The sequence below is a fragment of the Diprion similis genome, chromosome 11 (assembly GCF_021155765.1).
Source record: "Diprion similis isolate iyDipSimi1 chromosome 11, iyDipSimi1.1, whole genome shotgun sequence".
NCBI lineage: Eukaryota > Metazoa > Arthropoda > Insecta > Hymenoptera > Diprionidae > Diprion > Diprion similis.
Window position 1 is genome coordinate 4580684 of NC_060115.1, and position 15963 is coordinate 4596646.

Below are 15963 nucleotides of genomic sequence, written 5' to 3' on the forward strand. Positions count from 1 at the left end.
AAAGCCATGAGATTAAGAACACAGCGTCTTAAAAATCAAACAAAATCTCAAGAAATTTTTTTTCACAAGTGTTCAGACAATAAATGAATTTTCGTGAATGCCCTTGAAAAATCTTAGGGTTTATAAATATTTTCAAAAAGTGAGGAAACCGGTCAGGGAAATAATACCGGATAGTGCTTTCTACTACTACATGCCCACCTAAAATCAAGCCTACGCGTATTTCGTAGGAATTCTCTTAGGCTATAATTTGGGGAATAATAAGAGACAGCTTACTAGGATAGTCCAGGCAAAGTTCTGATCTGACAACAGATTTGAATCCTATTTTGACAACGAAATCACCGACTGCCAAAATGTTTTCGAATTTTCAGGTAAACGTATGGATCAACTGGATCGTCAGTTCTACTCTTGTGTTATATTCTATCGGGGTTATTCATTGTATCTACAACACTAATTAATAACTTCTATAACCTGCTACTGGAAATTGTGCTTGCTGTCGTATTACGCCCTTTTTGGTCTATTGCTGCACCTTGGATCCTTTATGCATGTATCTGGGGCTACGGTGTTTAGTATCGCATTTATTTTCACTTCAAGTTTAACTGATTATTTTTGCGATTCTAGCTATGCTTTATCCATCGACTTAGAAAAATGTCACACTTTCTATATTCTTGTATACAGCACGAACAGCAAGTGTGACTGTAAGATATTCCAGTTCCCGTGAGCAGTTTCTTGTACTTGTTGTTTTTCAGCCATTCTGTCGATTGTCGTATTCGCTTTACTTGGTTAATTTTGAAATTTGTCTTTTACATTTTGTGAACATCCTTCAAAATAAGTATGTAAACAAATACCTACGCGCGCTCTGCAAAAAACGTCGATGTGGAAGATAATTCCGTTCAAGCAACATCTTGGTAAGATATCGAGCGTGAATTAGAGACGTAACAATTGTTAGATAACGAAGAACAACAAGAGTACAATGAGTTGTTCGGCGCACGAACTTCGGATCTACAGACATGAATTTTCTTGCAAATCCATGAAGTTCCCTCTAAATTGGGATAAGAATTCACCGTGACAGATAAGTATATTTCGAGCACCGTGATATGCTCTTCGGGCGTCGCGACGCCCCGGGTAACGCACGCTGAGGAGTGGGGAAGCGGGACCGCGTGGCAGGCGTCGCGGCGCAGACGCCCTGCGTCTTGATCTAGCCGTCGCGGAGCAGCATTCAAATGTTGATGCTAAATAAAACTCACAGCTGCTGGGATGATGCCATATGCTCTAATTCTGCGGGTCCATCGTGCAGCGACCAGTCGGGAGCAGCTTGGTGGTTGCGGTTCTGGGAGTTTAGATCTGGTGAAGTGTAGTTTGTGTGATAAGTCCAGCATTAAAGGGCAGCGTAAATCGCAAGGTAAACATAAGGCTAGCGGGTCAATGCGAAGGTGATGGATCTATGACTGCGCCCGCCATGGGCATGGTTCAGCTTCTCCAAGCAGGCTGCGGAGTTCAGCTGGCTAGGATTCTGTTTCTAGTATTGGTGTTGGCTTCACTACCGTTTCTGATCCCGGATGGCGTGGGTGCGTTCCGTATTCGAGACGGCGGGGGTTCAGCTTCGATCGAGCAAACTCGAACCTCGTGCAATCCTCTCTTCGGCAAGTGCGCCGAGCACAAAACGTCCGGATTGTTATCCAGCCCCTCGTCTTCCCCCATAATCGGGTTACGCAGGAGGTTCGAGGGTGGAACTGCACTCCCGCCACGTCTGATGAAAGGTCAACTACTTGTTGCGGAGTCAGATGAAGTGCGTGACAATGATCGAGCACATGCGGGTGCTTCCAGTTACGTCAAGTCAAAGTTTGAAAAAGTGGCGAGTGTCAAGGTTCCGGATGTCGCTAGAGCTCAGTTCAGGGCTTCTTTCGCTGTGTCAAAAGCTGCTTCCAGTGGTTTTGCCCGGAGTAATATGCAGTCCAAGTCATATTCTGGAAATTCTTACGATGATGATGACGGCGGGATAGAGACTGAGGAGAATGAAGACGATAACGAAGATAGCGGAGATTATGATGAAGAAAATAACGACGTCGACGATTATGATGACACTGATGGCGAGGAAGAAAATGACCATGAGAATGGAGATGAAGACGAAGATGAGGATGACGAGAGCTATTCCAAAGATGAAGAAGGAGATCAAAGAGAATCGGAAGAAGAGGTTGTTAAGGATGACGAGGCCACCGAATTTATTGATAATGAGGAAGACGACGAAGATATTGACTACGGACGAACAAAACTCGAAGGCGAACAGATTCTCGACGCAAATGACGGGGATGTTGAAAGTACTGAGTCTGTGGAAGATAAACAAATCGGAATCAAGCATGAAGTTAAAGTTGTGAAACAGGATGTGCCGAGTGATAAAATCAGCATAAAAATCACTCCTGTGCATCACGTACGGTCCGGTGAAAAAAGTACAAGGCAGGGCATTGCAGTCATAGGAAAATTAACAACAGCAGATAGTACGAGACAGAGTAATGAAGATATGGAAGCGACGAGTAAAACCGCACAGCATGATGGCGCAGCTAGTGATCAAACTGCAGTGGTGAATGACGTTGAAGAAAATGGGAATAAATTTGTCGCTCCGAAAACAGAATTCGATCGGAAAGCTCCGGATGATTCGAAAATCAGTGTTAGTGAATATCCGAAGAACACTGACAATGACGATGACGACGATTCATCAGAGCTGGAAAAAGATGACGCAGGCAAAGTCGAGGATGTAGTTACGCCTCCGCCAAGAAAGCTTGAACGTGTCAGACGCGCCAATAAATCGAAATCAATGGAAGTGCTTACCACTAGGTCGATCGAAGACTCGTTTGAAAAAGCTGCATCTCAAAAAGTTATGAAAACTGAGCCTCAAACGGTACAAAGAGTTTTGAGTGACGCAGAGAAAATCGACGTCCTAAAGCCAACGCCACCCAGTTTGCAGAAGTCGGAGTCATTGCTTGTCGTAAAGCCATCAGAAAATGTCAGCCTGCCTCTCACCTCGCAAAAGGCGAATGGAACGGTGAAAAAAGGAAAAAATAAAACAGGACCCAGGCAGCCCGAGAAGGAAATCAAGTCACCGCCCCAACCACTGGCAAAACAATCCGAAAAGCCTAAAGTCAAGGTCCCTGAAAGAGAATCAGATCTAAAGTCAACTAGTGAGTATAACTAACTGTCAATGGACGTGATTGTCACACACTTAAATCTTTTCCATTGTAACATGCATCTTGAGTGTTGTAGAGTCAAATGCTAAGCCAAAGAAACGGATGGAGGCCTCCATCACTCTGTCGGAACTGAACGACTTATTAATGACCACACCGTCATTTATGCCAAACTTTACCGCAATAGAAAACCCAGTCTGCCAGCAGCATGGAAAAATATTTTTACGACAACTTCGTGGATATAAATTGTGGGCCTTACAAAGTGAGTTTACGTATTCGATTTGTAATGTTTTATTTTGTTCACCTCATTGTCGCGTGTCGTCATACACAAATTTTGCCTTGTTAATCGCTTTTAGTTTATCGGCCAACAAGTGAAATAGATTTTGCTATTTTTTGAAGATTCTTTCCCAGAGAATCATCATGTTTTACAAAATATTCAGCAGCCGGTAATTCTTGGGGTCGTCGTTCGGCACTTAGCCAAGGTGGCTACCGTTATCCAATGCCAATAGAGTCAGAGTTTTGCGAGTTATTCTGTAATGTGAATTCAAGACTGAAGCTTTGTGCTTCGCTAATCTTTGACTACATTCCAACTCTGGGATAGTGGACTTGACGAACAACGGTAAGGGCTGATGATTCAAAATTGATTTCCAGTGTTGGATTCAAGCGCTAAAGTGCCATCGGGCTTGTTACGCGGTAACATAAATCAGTTGGGAGACTTTGACCAATGTCTGGGTGTCAAAGCGTACGTCAAAGTAGACGAGAAGACGGTCAAGGTCCAGGGAAAGTATTGCCTGGCAACTATTGACTTGCAGGCAACGAGACACGATACGAAAATTCCTGTCAATTTTATGCAGAGTAGAGCGTTCCTCAGAGCCAGCATGAACGGGGTAAGCTTAGGAGATCGAAGCGCATCCATTACTAGTGGCGTGTTTTAAATCTCACGAGATTTTCAGCCGGCGCACTTCATTCCAAGATTCACAACCGCTAACTGGGCACTTTGCGTTCCGGCTGCCTGCTCACCAGCGGACGTTCAATCCGTAATAAAAGATGCTCTGAGCGCTTACAACGAATCAATGGGACTAAGGTTTTCCATCGGTGTTGACTCGGATTCCTGCTACGTTAAACAGAAGGCGCAGCCCTACTCCAAGGAGACAGTTGCCATTTTGTGAGTAGAATTTTAGTTCCATCTCTTCATCCTGGTTGTTCAGCCTTACTTCGTGGATACAAGGTGGTAAAAGCTGAACCACAAGGTCTGTTGAGTTCAAATTATTAATAGCTTGAACAGTGTAATCTATGGCTCAAGTATCGCGTGCCTTCCAGCCAGGATAAAAATAAATTCACGCATCTCAAGCGAGGATGTGCACCCACTGATGCCACGTAGGTTGCATTCGCCGTACAAAGCCTTGGCCTTGGGTCGCATTTACTGCTGTAATATTTTCTATCCTTTGTACTAGTATAAGACTGTACTTGATTATCCTAATTTGTTGACACAATGTCGTTGCTGTAGGTATTTTTACGCGATGACAGTATGCCTGGTTTTGGTTGCGACGCTGCGTGATTTTTGCCTCACTTTCGACAGACCAGGTAAAGTGATAATTTTGCACCACGTGACGAATAACGTTACTACCGCATTGCGTTCAACATGTGGATTGATTATTGTGTTCGCAGGCAGCTATTCTGAAAGAATAATAATGGCATTTTCATTGCGAAGAACGACGACTTTACTGCTGCAGGATTCCCAAAGCAGGGATGACATTCGATGCATACATGGTATCAGAACGCTGGCGACAATATTACTCTATGTGGCCCACAAACTGATACCCATATCCAGAATGCCTTTTGCGAACCGAATATCTTTAACCGAGGTAGACTTTGACGGCACTTCCTATCTTGACCGAGTAGCTTTATGATTTATCATAACTTCTGCTGTGCTCAGGTGGCCAATAATCCGCTCAGTTCTATTCTAAGGGTTTCCCTCGTATATACGGACTCGTTTCTACTTCTGAGCGGAGTTTTAACCGCGTACAACATGGCTAAGGAGTACCATAAGCGTGGGGAGATTCGATGGTTCTGTCGATTCGTCACCAGGTTCATCAGGTCCGCGAGAGTTTGATCCGGAAATGGAATAATCGTATGGTATAAAATTTTTGTACAGTATTTTTAGAATGGTTATTTCAGGTTAACACCAGTCCTCCTGGCTGTAGTGTTTTGGTACGCGTTTGTCATGGAGCACGTGGGATCTGGACCACAGTGGAACAGCGTTGTCAAGAGCAACGCTGATCTCTGCAAGAAAAATGCCTGGACAAATTTACTCTACATTCAAAATTTCATGCCATTTGAAGAGATGGTGAGTCAAATATCGCTTCAAGTATCAAATCAGAAATTATCACACCTTTCACTAATCATAACCAGTAACCGATATATCAACTACCGTTACAGTGCGCCACGCACACGCATCAGCTTGCTCTAGACATGCAGTTATCTCTGATAGCTCCGATGCTAGTTTTCTTCTTCTACAACAAACCGGTAATCGGTATCCTTGTTATACTTTTCCTGCTACAAGTGTCGGCAACTCTCCGCTACCTGGCTACGACGAACAACTATTTATCATTGGTTATTTTTCATGGAATGACGTGAGTGAATCCTGTACTTTTATCAACATGGGATGAAGCCTGACCTAATTATCATTTTCAGGCTGAAGCACTTGTACAAAACTGCCAATTTGACGTACATGCTGCCATTGCATCGAGCCACCCCTTACCTATTTGGTATAGCGCTTGGAACACTCATGCATTACACCGGGAAGCAAGTTCGAATTCACAAGGTGGTCCTTTAACAAATTCCGTTGTTAGGTTTTTTCTTTTTTCGCTAAATGAACAGGTCAATCAATGTTTTACAGGTACTTGTGATTATTGGATGGGTAGTGGCTGCTGCCTTGGGATTCTGGTCGTTATTTTCCCCGTGGAGATCGGCTAGAAGGGATTACACTTATGACGTTGAAGAAGCGACTTATTATGCCGTAGTCCTGCCAGTATTCTGGGCCATTTCTTTGTCCTGGGTTATATTTGCTTCGTTTACCCAGCATGGAGGTTTGTAGGAGTTTATGTCGAAATTGAAATTCGTAATGGTTTTCGCTGGTCAAAAGTATTTTGGCGATTAACTGTTAGTCTCTTCTTACTTGCAGGAGCATTAAACAGATTTTTGTCCCACCGTTGGATGGTGGTTTTGAGCAGGATATCCTACTCCGTTTACCTGACACAATTTGCAATATTCTTTTACAACGTTGGAATCACAAGGTATACGGCAGAATTCCAGCTTCATAGATCCGTGAGTATTTTACTGGTTCATTCTTCGATAATGATAGAAAAAGTTCCGTTAAACTGACCATTAATGTAACATACTTCTAGTATTACTCCAGTGACAGGTGTTTGAATTTTTTTTGCAGATCGATTTGTATGAAGTAGCAGCTGTCATCAGCGTGTCAGTGACATTGACGTTGCTTCTAGACTTGCCTATGCAAGAAGTAAAGAATGTGATAATGGAATTCACCGATGGATTGACGGTTGATAAAGTCAGCAGCGTGGGTGAAGGCGATGAAAAAACGATTGAGACTAAAAACCACATATTAGAAAAACAAGCAGAAAAACAGAACGCACTCGTTGACGAAGAAATCGAGTCCACTGGCTGGGATTGGCAGAAGGACATAGCTTCGAGCAGGAACATCGAGGACGAATATCTAGACGGAGAAGAACCACCTGATGTTCAGACATTCAAGAATGATCATACTAGAAGGAAATCGTTTGTTAGACGCAACGCGGAGGAAGAAGAGGAAATTCCCGCGTGGGACTGGATAAAAACACCCGTTAGAAAAATACCAAGGCGAAGTGACGACGAGGACAACGAACTTAGGAGGGAAAGGAGGAGCCTCAGTCGCCAGAAAATACTAGGGAACGACTACTTGGATGAGCCGAAGACTCTGAAGAGATCTTCCGTTCAGCAACCACGGAACGAAGATGTTCACAGAAGAGATGGACGGTCGCAGTCTAGAGCTTGGGAGGGTAGAAAGACAATGGTACAGGACTTTGAGGAATCGTCTAGGAATTTCAAACAGAGAGACGATTCGTTGTTGATAGCTGGTGGCAGCAGACAACCAGGCCTCAAGGATTACGAAGTCCTGCCAAGAGAGTCAACGAAAGGAGAGCGACCTTCGTCAAAAGATACTGATGGCGTCCCGGCTTCAACGTGGAGACCGACAGAGCAACCATCATGGGAGTACGTAAACAGAGAGCGTTCAGCCTCTCAGAGTGCAAGAGATGGGAAGAGAACAGGAATGAAAGGCTTGGATGGACAATCAGCTGCGCTTAGATCGTCGACGGGATCCTTGTCACGTGCAAGCGATCTCCAGAGGAAAGTATTGAGTGATACGGAAGAGTCGACATACTGGAAGAGAAAGCAAATACCGCCGAAGGTCTTGCCGTTGGAGGAGCCGAGGGTGAGTGACGAGGAAAACTGGGAATACGAGCTGAGGTTACGAAGGCAGAAGATAGCCAAGACTTTGCCGTCCGATGAAACTGGAACTGCGAGCGAAGAGGAGGACTGGAGCATGTTGAGAAGACGATCTTCAGCCGAAGGTAAAATGGCTCTGTTGAACGACTCGTCGGAAATAAAAAGTTTTGGTGCTTGGAGTATCAGCAAAGTGCCAAACGTCACATCCGATGCTTATTCACACGAGCCGAGCGAAAGTGATGAAGAAAATGCGTATGACGCACCCAGAAATAACTATCGCGAGACTAGACCTCCATTTCGAGAGCGGTACGACACCCAGAGTGAAGAGGAAACGAGCTGGAACCCCTCCAGGCAACAGTCCCGCCCCGCCATAAGTCCAACGATATTTGTAGAGGAGGAAAAAGATCCGTCAAGCTACGACTTCATGTTAAAAAAGGCAAGCAAACGGTCGTCACTGCAGAATCTAGATAGAATTTCGCAGGATGAACAGGAAGCGGAGGAGGATATTGGGTGGGATTTTGTCAAGGAAGAAAACGCTGATCTGAGCGATACCCAGACTACGTCAACTGGACTTTTTAAGCGGGCTTCCATTATTAGAAGTCAAGCGAGCGAGGAGGATCCGGAATACATATTGCCAGAGCGGCCGAAGCTTGTTGAGCAGGAGCAGGAACATCCTTTCAAAAAAGCATGGCAGATGCAGAAGTCCAGGTCAGAGGAAGACGGCCCGGTAGGATTCTTAGTCAAGGATAAAGACGCCAGGCCGCGGTCAGGCGGTCCGGAAGGACGAAAAGATGCTTCGCAACAGGAGGAGAACAAACGTGCCAGACCATCAGCGGGAGGACAGAACGAAGACCTTAGTTACTTTGGAGGTGACGAAGCGGAATCAACTTCTGTCTCGTATCCTGCTAGTAATAGCGGTGATAGTGCTAGTCTGGATTGGATTGAGGATGAGGAACAGTCCGCGGTTAGTGGACATGAGGAAACTGAGTTGGAGTCGACAGAGTCGGTAGAAAAAGAAGCAGCGATTCTGACTAGAAAAAAGGAGCAAATACGGCACTCGGAAGAGTCGAATTGGGAATGGAATCAAGAGGAGACTTGACGGATTTGGGCTGTGGTATTGGGCATATGTTATAACGGTGGTTGAAAGACAGTTAAAATCGTACAGTTGGTGCGAGAAGAAGAATGAGAAGATGAAGAATATGCAGAAAAAGCAGCGGAATCCGCTTTACCGGAGACTATTACGTACGCCTGAAAACGAGGACTCTTAAGTAACCCAATAAGCAGACAGGATCATCATCACATTAGGGTACAATACATTAGAGGAAATAGATATTTATACTCTTTAAAAGTACGGTTTTATTTCATATCAGGCGTCGGTAGTATTGGTATCTTGGCTCTCATTTTTCCTATCGGTATTTGCCTTTTGTCTCCCTGAAATAATGAAAATATATACACCATAATTTCAATATTAAATAAAATAGTGAAGAAATGTTTTTCCTTTCCGTCCACGTTTCGGTACTTGATAGTATCTGCATGTGCTCAAGTTTTAATAACTAACCTCGTGGCAGGAAGAGTTTTTCCAGTCTAAGTATTGGGGATTCGCACGTCATGGATAACACCAAAGCACCGAAGAATGTGACCACCCAATGGGCTGTGCATTGTTGAATCTGTAAGAAATATCACAAGTTACTTTCGTATTGAAGCTAAGTAAATTAATTTTGTCTACCATAGTGATAATTATAGAAAATACTACTGCCTACCAAAGCAAAGAAATCGAGGTACTGTGGGCTCCGAGTTGAAGCAACGCTGCTTAATACGACTATTCCATTCATCAGGTAAGCGCAATAAGTCAAACGACTGAGAAGTAAAAATGGCTTCCACTGGAGTATCTTCGCCATGACACCTGCAACGATAAAAAATAGTAATTTATTCTTCTGCGGATTACGGTGTATTGTGAAAAAGATTGGAAAGATTCACACCTCCATTTTTAGTAACGCAGGCTAAGATAATCCATCCTGTACCCAGACTCCAGAAGACTCTGTGCAATGACGCGTAGAATGCAGCTTCGATTGGCATGAAGTTTTTCCGAGGTCCGTAGAAAACGACTATTGTGAACATGGAGCCTATGAGAGATAAACTGGCGAACAGCCATCCGATTCTTACTGTCGTCTGCGAGGTAAGGAACAGATGTTCGGTTGATTACTTTGCACGGGCGAAAAAATTAGCAGAGATTCCAATGATCTGAACATGCATACAAACTTACCGATGACAGCTTGTAATCTGATAGTCGTATTCGGTGGACTATGTATCCGAAAACTAATCCAAAGCAGTACGAGCTCGCCCTCGTGTGGGTTTTGATGTAGCTTGTTGCGAAAAAGTGATTTTGGGACAAGTCCGACATCTCGCTACAGGGAATGACAAATTATTACTTGTTGGTACGGGTGAAATTATTCTTAAGGTGCTTATAAAGACACGTTGTACAGCTCGAAAACGCGGGGATGCGAAACTCCTATACCGCTTAAGCGATCAGAGTGAAACTTGGGCAGTTAATGCCTTATCTTGGCAAAAAGTGGAGCGTTTTTTTACTTTGTCAAAATTTGGAAAAACATATTACAGATTGGTTACCACCCACAGAAATTGGCCAAATTTTTACAGTTGCACTGAATGGATCGAACTATCTGGTATGATGCCACTCGGCGGTGATGAAACACACATTTTGAGCCCAGTCCCATGAGATTTGATGGTGAAATGACAAAATGGCAGCTGATCTGGTTTTCGATTGCGAAGTACACCGAAATCTCATTTCGGCAACATTTGTTACCGACATTACGCGCATGCCGGTAATGTATGCGTGTAATGTCGGTAAAAAATTACCGGCAGGCGTGGAAGATCGGTAACAAGTGTCGCCAAAATGAGATTTTGGAGTTCTTCATAATCAAAAACCAAATCAGCTGCCATTTCGTCGTTTCACCATCAAATCTCGTGGAACTGGGCTCAAAATGTGTGTTTCATCACCGCCGAGTGGCATCATACCGGATAGGTCAATCCATTCAGTGCAACTGCGAAAATTCGGCCAATTTCTGTGGGTAGTAACCAATCTGTAAATTTTTTTTACAAATTTTGAACAAGTAAAAAGGCGCTTCACTTTTTGCCAAAATAAGGCATTAATTGCCCAAGTTTTACTCTGATCGCTTGAGCGGTATAGGAGTTTTGCATCTCCGCGTTTTCGAGGTGTATCCTCGTTGCCATCAAAAAACAGCTGAAAGTCAGTTCTTACTCGCTGTAGACCAATAACGTCGGATCTAAGTGGTTTCTTAACGTTAGAACGAATGGTATGACGACTGACAGAGCTGTAACCCCCGCCAGAATGAACTCTCCAGCTCTACGCCATTTGTGCAGGGGATAAATCACCAGTGGAGCAAGCACGAAGAGCTGCGTGTCGACGGACAGGTACCAAGATTGGAACATGCACTAGAAGCATAAAGACGGTAATCAGACAATCGCCATGCGAGTAGCAGCTTTTCATCTTCTTTCAATTTCGAGGACAAAGCTAAGATTCTTTTGATAAGTGTGTCGCGTACCAATTGGTCAGTATTCACGTAATTGTTGATGTACAAAATGTTGGACCACCATGACGCCAGGCATCTTTCTTGTTCCACGTAAATTCGAGACCACATCGGACCAGAACCCAGTTTTGTGAACCAAGTCATGTAGAATCCAACGACGACGAAGTACGCCGGTGTCAACCTGATTTTTAGAATATTTTACAAGTGAATTTGGATAGAAATTTTTCGGGTACTAATCGCGTGTGTATGCTCGGGCTGTAATGGATGTATGTAATATGAGTAATAGGTTACCTTATGTAACGTAGAAGATATACGAAGAGGAAGTTGATGGAGTGTCCTTTGTTAAGTTGATCGAGGACGAGCATAGTGATGAGAAATCCACTCAGCAGCAGGAACGTGTCTACCAAAAGAGGGCTGTTGACGAATATTGCATTTTCTACTTTTGTCACAGCCTGAAATAGCGAGATTCCATTACGGTAAAGTAGATTCTGCTGATAATTGTAGGTATTTAATGTAATACTTACAACTTGCCAAAATTTCAGATTCAATACAGGTCCGCTGATGATAAATATCAGCGAATGTCCCGTGATTATTATTAGCATCGCGATCACCTTGATACCAGAGATGCAGCTCAGATCCATCTCTTCCATTTTCGCACTACTGTTCAGTTTTCTCATATTCAATATCAGAGAGAATCCCACGAGCGCTTCGGGCAGTGTACCTAAGAAAATGAAGATGAAAAAAGGTTAAAACTTTGCCAACATATACCGTCGTTTTATTCATCTTTTTCTGATATCGATAACACACGTGAGTAATTGAAGTCACGTAGATGTAAATTGAAATCTACTCACCTTTAGGTATATTCTCTTTCCTTATAAGATACGTTAGGTGAAACGCAGTTCCCGCAAATACCAGAAATATCAGTGTGAATATCAACCATCTGCAAATACGGAAAAAGATACGTATCATGTACTGTATATACAGATATTCCATATATATATATATATATATAGATGCGGGTAATAGCAATTTAAAATTCGGAGTTCATTTCAAGTTCGAGTGTGCGGTACATAATATTTCATCATCATAAATAAAAGATACTATACCCGTATCAATGTATAATCAGCTGATTGAAAATACACCGGAAGTCGCAATGTTGTTGATGAGTAAAAATTCATAAGCCTACAGTTTTTGTGCAACTTAGGTAGTAATATTATTGAGATCCCGCATTTTGATTACTGATGCTGTTTTTGCTGGGTTTATTGACCGTTATGATGTTCTCATTCAAGGTTGAATGGTATGACACGTAGCTGAGTTATCGATTGCTTATCATAATTTAGTAGGCTGTTTGTATTCATTTCACGAAAATAAACAAAAAGTTAATTAGATACAATACGTAACATAGGTAACCAAGCAGTGAGGCACAAGAATGTCCGCCTATGATAATAAGGTATGATTTCATTTCTGTAAATCAATATTCAGAGCTAATGCCCAGTGCTGAGAAACGAATTCTCTTAACACCCGTACTAAGTTGATTGTAAATAGGTACTAATGTCCACTTATGCAACGAATATGATGAAAATTGTCTACAGTCGGCGGAATTTCAAAACGTAATGAAAATTGTTGATTTTGATCAAAGGAGACTTGGGTGTCTATCTTATTTCCGTTTCACGGCCAATTTTACATAACTTATCGATCCCAAATACGGAAGCTAAGTGATCCGAATGATACATCTAATTATCACGGATTATGCGAATAGTTCACTCAAAGATTATTTATGCACCGAATCATTTATCGTTTTCATCATAATTGACTGGTAAAATATTGAATCAGCAAAATAATGTAGTTCGTTTCCGCGTACGTTTCGATGCTTGAACAAGCCGAGCTTAGTTAAATTTGTACAAAACATCGAGATACCGCGAATCGTACACGTGTGATGAACGGTTTGCATAAGCATTGAATAATTTCGAAACCGACTGCGTCCACGCGTTGAAGACTACGCTCGGTATTGCGCAATTTATAATTTTAGTGACGCGGTTGTTTGCAAGTATGTAGCCCTCGTCCACTCACATGTAAGCAATGTCCAGATTGTTGTAGCTCTCAGACGATCTCTTGTAGCAAGAACCCTCCGGTATCCTTGGCGTCAATTTCAAACGAGAGCCGCTGAAGGCTACCGCCAAAACGGATCGAACCACATCCTCCACGTCTTGGGGTTGGCATGCCGCTGGTACGCAGATCCCCCAATGCAGCTTTGATACAACTACCTCGGACCTTTCCTTCGGAGGCTGGTAATGAGATGCAAATGTCTGTACTGACTTAATTCATTCATAGTAATAGTGATAAGAAAATCACCTCATTTTAAACCATTCCTTGGATCGGTTGTTACGAGAAGTGGAAAGGAGCATGAAAGAAGATCGATGAAAAACTGAGGGTAGAATGGAAATTCGAAAGGACCGTGATCAGTTGACAACAAACCAGTTGCGAGATTGGGCGTGGAATTGAGAAGCACACTCGATGTTTTTGAACAAACATGGTCCAAGTGTAAGCAAAAAAAAAAAATGGGGACACATTGGGCCCCTTGATTTGGTGCCAAGTATCAAGAGTAGCGCTGATTCGATAGTAGCTGATGGGGGTGTTGACTTACGCCAAAATCCTTCCAGATGGTGCCGTTCCGATTACGGTAGAGATCAGGTACGTTGATTCCCACCTCCCCGAGGCAATACTGTCCGTTGACCCCCAGAGGTGCGTCGTCGAGAAGGCCTATCTGAAGGCATTCGTCGAAATTTCCCAGCTGGTACAAAGATCCTCCGAGTACTCCGTCGGGAAATTTTCCCGACGAGTCGTAAACTAAGCAAGGGGTGGAGAAACATCTCGAGTCAGTAAATTTTTCCGATTAGTCACGGGGCGCGTGCGCAGTCGGTGCAAAGGTGTCAAAATAAACAGACATGTTAATTTAACGATTCGTCAAGTGTGTACTTTTTATTAACACGCGACTATGCTTTATGCAAAAGTGATATAACGTCGCCTTAACGACTAACGCTAATCTGTATGCTTGCCGCGACTTGTAAATCAGTCGGGCTTATATCACTAAATTTACTTTAAACCAGCCTTACACTTTACGGCCCACGACGTCAGGTTGTGAATTCCCGCCATCATTGACTTGCATTGATCCTTGCAGGCGTCGTTGCTTATCATGTCAATGGCCTGGCCCAGAAGAGTCAGATCTCTCGACAACAACGGAAGCATGCTTTCGCTATCATTTTCGTAGACGAGCTCCACCCCGACATCATTCTCCTTCTCAAGCCTCTGCGTTTTCCATATATTCGTGTCTTTTGCTCCAGCAAATACAATTGAAAAATGGGAGACGGTCAGTCCCACTATTATAACTGTCCACTGTTTTACCGTAGGCATAGTTGGACTCTCTTAGATTACAAGATGCGTAATGTAAAAAAGTATTCTTTTACGGTGAATAGTTTACGTTTACGCACCCATTTTAAGCACAATTATTCCCAGAGGGTTCAACTCTTTGTCATACTTGGCACAATGTTCTTTCACGTAGTTTCACTTTCGCATTCGTTCGATTACTGATTTTTAACAACTATCACACCGTTCTTAGTCCGTTTTTCACGTACGTAGATATTTGGTAACACTTTTAGCGGCGTTGATTGAGTGCCGGTAAACGCGGATTAGGTATTGAATTTGATGAAATTATTCGACAAGGACATGCGTCATTCGATTGGCCGTCGATGGATGATCACCTCTGAGACCTGTACCTCATAATTATTACGAAAGAATAAATATTCATTTGCGATATTACGCTTCGCGCATTGGTCAATGATTTAAAAAAGTATATACATGTATACCTACGAGAGTTACGCGAGTGCGATCATAATTCACTGAAGGAAACACCTGCCGCGAAAGCCAAATTCGTTCTGCGAAGTCTCGTTCCTTCCTCCACGACTGGTCTCACCGTTACTAGATATTTTCCTTCGATTTTGCTATATTTTGCGAATACTAGCCTCTGTTTGTTTTGGGGATCTTCACGGCTTGTCACCAACCGGAGATTTTTACTTATTTGAAAATAATTAAATGAAAAAACGAAAGAACAACAGAAATACCAGCTTGCTTTTAAAATTGAATATAATTGGTAAATATTATGCTTTGCATTTTTGCAGCGAACAACACACTAACACACACTCGCGCACTCGGTGTTACCAATGATTACGAGCGTTTGTCTCTGGCCAGAGTCAAGTCTGACTTTGAAATTTGAATCTGGCTGCAGACATTGATTCTTCCCGGCGATCGTGATGTAACTGCTTGACTCGCCACCAAGTGTAGTGGTTGGTCAATTCGGAATTGTTGTGGCAATTCAGCAGAACACCGCGTTGTCGCAAAAGCACGTCGTCGCACAAGCTGAGTGTTACCAGAGAGAAGGTAAACCTACTCACTGCTACTCGCGAACCATATAAAATCCCCACAGTGACCTCTAGAACGTTTTCACGTGCGGTGGGGGTAGGAAATCGTAATAGTACTAGGGTATCGTTAAACATGGATGTATTTGAACATTGATGTCATCAGTTCCGATAGTTCGCACCAGTTCCCCCTATTGATGCTTAATTTGACCTTTCCAGTATATTCTGTTTTTCAAACGGAAGGAATGACAGCCTAAATGCTTCCGTGTATTTCATACGTCCTTCCATGGAATCGGTAGACTC

The 15963-nt window shown here is 43.0% G+C and overlaps 2 protein-coding genes across 4 annotated transcripts; one reads left to right on the forward strand and one right to left on the reverse strand.

The window, feature by feature from the left end:
* The first annotated feature begins 1251 nt into the window (after nt 1-1251).
* Nucleotides 1252-9155, forward strand: LOC124412542. Of its 2 annotated transcripts, XM_046892500.1 has the most exons (13): nt 1252-3173; nt 3256-3438; nt 3828-4063; nt 4130-4341; nt 4684-4760; nt 4845-5041; nt 5113-5273; nt 5355-5523; nt 5616-5809; nt 5871-6000; nt 6076-6265; nt 6361-6503; nt 6622-9155. In XM_046892500.1, exons 1-13 carry the CDS (start codon nt 1442-1444, stop codon nt 8779-8781), a joined length of 5784 nt encoding a protein of 1927 aa, XP_046748456.1. In that variant the 5' UTR covers nt 1252-1441; the 3' UTR covers nt 8782-9155. The 2 variants fall into 2 exon arrangements, with proteins under 2 accessions (XP_046748456.1, XP_046748455.1); XM_046892499.1 differs by having other exon boundaries at nt 4684-5041.
* On the reverse strand, nt 9021-15131 carry LOC124412543 (nose resistant to fluoxetine protein 6-like). 2 transcript variants are annotated; one of them, XM_046892502.1, is made up of 14 exons: nt 15116-15131; nt 14362-15021; nt 13893-14095; nt 13319-13533; nt 12100-12188; nt 11773-11969; nt 11540-11700; nt 11264-11429; nt 10960-11153; nt 9946-10087; nt 9662-9851; nt 9443-9585; nt 9241-9349; nt 9021-9113 (listed from the first exon to the last, which is right to left on the reverse strand). In XM_046892502.1, the coding sequence occupies exons 2-14, from the start codon at nt 14657-14659 to the stop codon at nt 9049-9051; spliced, it is 2172 nt and encodes a 723-aa protein (XP_046748458.1). In that variant the 5' UTR covers nt 14660-15021; nt 15116-15131; the 3' UTR covers nt 9021-9048. The 2 variants fall into 2 exon arrangements, with proteins under 2 accessions (XP_046748458.1, XP_046748457.1); XM_046892501.1 differs by lacking the exon at nt 15116-15131 and having other exon boundaries at nt 14362-15091.
* Nucleotides 15132-15963: the final 832 nt, after the last annotated feature.